Source organism: Oryctolagus cuniculus, chromosome 7 (genome assembly GCF_051225735.1).
Source record: "Oryctolagus cuniculus isolate XC-2025 breed Fujian yellow rabbit chromosome 7, ASM5122573v1, whole genome shotgun sequence".
In the NCBI taxonomy this organism is placed as follows: Eukaryota; Metazoa; Chordata; class Mammalia; order Lagomorpha; family Leporidae; genus Oryctolagus; species Oryctolagus cuniculus.
Genome location: NC_142873.1, coordinates 39,566,253 through 39,570,196, shown reverse-complemented (window position 1 = coordinate 39,570,196; position 3,944 = coordinate 39,566,253). Strand labels below are relative to the sequence as shown.

The 3,944-nt window shown below is 53.6% G+C and overlaps 1 protein-coding gene across 1 annotated transcript; it reads right to left on the bottom strand.

Annotated features, from left to right (window-relative positions):
- Positions 1-2,349, bottom strand: LOC100345772 (Fc receptor-like protein 6). Its single transcript, XM_089301641.1, is given in 4 exon segments — positions 1-929; positions 932-1,057; positions 1,207-1,491; positions 1,957-2,349. Coding segments are annotated over 4 exon segments (924 nt in total). The 5' UTR covers positions 2,270-2,349; the 3' UTR covers positions 1-729.
- Between the last annotated feature and the right edge of the window lie 1,595 nt (positions 2,350-3,944).

Sequence of the window (3,944 nt, the reverse complement as noted above, 5' to 3'; positions counted from 1 at the left end):
TCAGGACCACTCTGTCCTCTCACTTTATTGGGAGAGAGCGTTCCAGGCATAGAGGCTTAGGACGGGCACCTGTGCGGTAGACGGTGGGAGTGCTGTGGTTTGGAAAGTCTGGTTGGGAAGGACGCTGAGTCAAGGCTCCAGAGGCTCAAAGCTACTCTCACGAGTTTTCAGGCAGCACCTGGGCAGAACAGATGTCATCCCTTCCCTGGCACTCTGAGGAGTCCTGGGACAGAGGACATCTGCAGTTCCTGAAATATCCCATTCGTGAGGCCATGGAGTCCCCTCTGGAGAAAGGCACACAGCCCTGTGTCAATGGTGCACCCAGCAACAAAGAGCAGGAACTGTAGCCAGCTCTGAGGAAAGGCTGAGGTCTCCCAAGCCCACCTGCACGAGGATTCCAATAACTTCTGCCTCTCTGCCCATGTCCTGTGCAGGTCACTGTCTCCCTGCCTCTACTTACATTCCCTAGGCCCCTCAGCCTAGCCTCAGGAGAGAAACTGCTTATGTCTCAGGTGTCTTGATGGCTCAGAGTTAAGCAAGATCTCAGGAAACTGGTTGTCTGGGAGGATCTAGAACTTTTGTGGTTATAAAGGAAGCGTATCTTATTGCTTGGGCTCTGTTGCCCTTTCTTATTCACCTGAGGCTTGAGATTCCTCTTCCTCTACATGTCTACCTCTTTCATGCTCCCCACACTCAGCAGGCTGGTGAGGGTACCAAGAAGATGAGCTCTTATCCCAGTCCCCTTGGCTCCTGGCCCAACTGGAGACAAGGTGCACCCTTCAGGGAGATCTTCCTGGGCTCACTCCTCTCTCTGGAAACACTGTTTTCAGCCTCGCAGGAGTAGTTCCCAGTGTCCTGCTCTGACTTCACTGGGACGAGGAGGGAGGCAGCTGCACCATGAGGAGCTGAATGGTTCCCCAGGAGCTTCTATCAAGGTAGAAGGAGTACAGGATTGGAGCGGAGCTTCTCTGGACCTCACAGAAGAGCTCCACCAGGTCCCCCACGGCAGGGCTAATGATCCTGTGTGGCAGAGTGAGCAGAGGATGGGACACAGGAGCTGGGAAGACACACGGGTGGGAGGGTCAGCCTGGCCACCAGGGACTCAGGCTCCCTCCTCCCCCAGAAACTTTGCCCCCCATTCCTAGGGGGTCCCATTGCCTGGTGCCCAGATCCCCAGGGAGTGTCTCCCCTCACTCGCCCACTCACCTTGCACCATGATCTCCAGCTGGGGGCTCCGTTTCTGGACCCTGCCACCCTCAGGGGCTGCCTCACACCAGTAAAGCCCAGAGTCTCCTTCCTCCATGGCCAGGATGTGGAGTTCTGGGTGCTGGCCCCTGCCCTGCACGGTGTGGCCATCCTTGTAGAAGGAGAAGAGGAGCCTCAAGGCCGGCCTCTTGGGGTGCAGCCTCGTCTGGCATCTCAGAGTCAATGGGCTTCCCTCACAGAGCTTGGGAGAGGGGATGGCGTTCAGCACAGGAGGTGAGAACAGCTCTGGGGAGATACGGGCCCAGGATCTAGGAAGGATGTCCTGGACAATGAAGCTCCAGGGGTCTGAGGACCAAGCTTCAACACATCCCAGGCTGCAGCCCCTGACCCAGACAGGACCTTGTCCTCACCCATGAGCTTTGAAATGCCTCCCTTAGCAAGCCCCTCAGAACCAGAGGGGCTTTAGTTGTTATCTGGTCTGCAGAACAGAAGGGCAATTGGCTGAGCTGGTCAAGGCCTCTTCCCAACCCCTTCCCCTCCAGCCATCTCCCCTCTCCTTCTCCATGAGCCCCCTGGTTGGGGGGAGCTGACATTTGGACAACATCTTGGGAAACCTCAGGACCCTGTGTGTTGACCCAACATTGGTGCAGACAGAGATTATGGTCCTGTCCAGAGAGCTACTGGCCTCCACAGTGTACATTCCTTAGCAGCACCCTACTGCCCTGCCAACCTTCTTAGTGACTGACTCACCTTGGACCTGAACTGTGGTAGTCCCTGAGGTTTCTCGGCCTATGTGTGGCAAATATGTCACACTCCCAGAACAGCTGTACTGGCCACTGCTTTTCAGTGTTGCTGTCTGTATGGACAGAATGTTCTTGCCATTTGATAAATGGAGGCGTGCTCCATCTTTGTAGAAATTCACCTGGGACAGTTCCATATTGTTCCACCCCTGGCATCGCAGAGTCAGGGACTCTCCTTCCAACACAGGGTTTGGCAAGGCTTGGATGTTCAGCCAGCCTGTGAGACAGAGGAACAGGGTCAGACCTGGAGCTGCAGGCCCCATCAGTCCACTTTCCTCCCTCTGTTCCCCAGATAAGGAACACGAAGTCTCCTGGATTGTCAATACCTCTTCATGCCAGACCAGAACAGGGCAGGGCCATGACTTCCTTTTCTTCTTCTTCCCTTCCTCTTTATTATCTTCCCTCCTCCCTTCTCTTACCTCCAATCCCTGTACCTTGTCTCTGTCTTTACCCCCTCTTATTCTCCTTTTCTCCTTGTATGTAGCACTTTGCTCCTCCACCTTGCCAAATTGGTTTGAATTGGGTTCGCTCCATCTGTGGTCATTCCTCATTCCTCCAGACTCAATTCTCCTCCCCTAGATTCATTTCTTACCCTCCTGCCACTCCACTGTGACACTTTCTGCAGCCTTCACTTCTGGTCACTCTTCAGACAGAATATGGTCCTGTCCAGAGAGCTACTGGCCTCCACAGTGTGCATCCCTTAGCAGCACCCTACTGCCCTGCCAACCTTCCTAGTGACTGACTCACCTTGGACCTGAACTGTGGTAGTCCCTGAGGTTTCTCTGCCTATGTGTGGCATAAACATCACCAGTGACCACTGCTTTCCATTGTTGCTGTCCCTATGAACAGAATCTTCTTGCCATCCAAGAATCGGAGGAATGCTCCATCCTTGTAGAAATACACCTGGGACAGTGCTACACTTTTCCATCCCTGGCACCTCAGCTTGAAACACAGTTTGGGCCAGGTTTGGAGGCACAGCCAGGGTGAAGTCTGAAGCTGCAGGCCCCATCAGTCCACTTTCCTCCATCTGTCCCCAGCCTAACAGACATGGAGGCTCCTGGATGGCCCATTGGCAATGGTCACTGCCTCAAGGCCTTCATGCCGGCCAGGACAGGGAAGGACCATTGCTTCTCTTTTACAACCACCCTTCCTCTTGCCTTCCTGTTCTCTACCCTTTTTCTTCTCCCTTTTCTCCCTCCCTGATCCTACTAAACACTGGGTTTTCCCCATCATTACCATGTTTGGTTTCAGCTGGAATCATCTCATCCAGGTAGCTGTCTTATTCCTCCTGCAAAGATCACCATGATATTCTTTCTTCACATCCTACCCCAGACCAGGCTGACCCATAGCTCCCACCTCCAGTGACCACTCAGGTTCAGACCTCATGAGCATCCCAAGATGGGGGTGCCTGACCTGGTTCTCTCCTATCTTTCCCCAGAGGCCCTCCCAGGCCTGACTCCATCAATGCCCCCCAGCCAATGCTCATCCCTGCAAGGGCTTCTGTTTCTACCCTAGCCATGCAAAGCCACGTTCTCTCTGTTCTCATCCTGAACCTGAGGCACTTGTCCTGTGAGGCAGGACAAGGGTCTCTCCCCAGCCCTTGAATCTCCCACAACTCAGATCCTGCAGGTCCCAGGTACCCTCAAGGGCCAAAGCGCAGCTGTTGTGGCCATTTGGAGAGTGAACCATCAGATGGAAGATCTCTCTCTCTCTCTCTCTCCCTTTCTCTGTCTATAACTCTACCTGTCAAGTAAATAAGTACAATAAAACAATAAAAAAAGAGCCAAAGCCCATTGCTGGGCGTCAAGCTAAGGATTTTGATGAAGAACTGTGAAAATAGGATTCCTGGAGGAATTCCCATGTCACCTCTGTGAAGCACTTGATGAGCATAGGTATAATCAGCCTTTCTGGACCACAGGGCACCTGGCTTCACTCCCA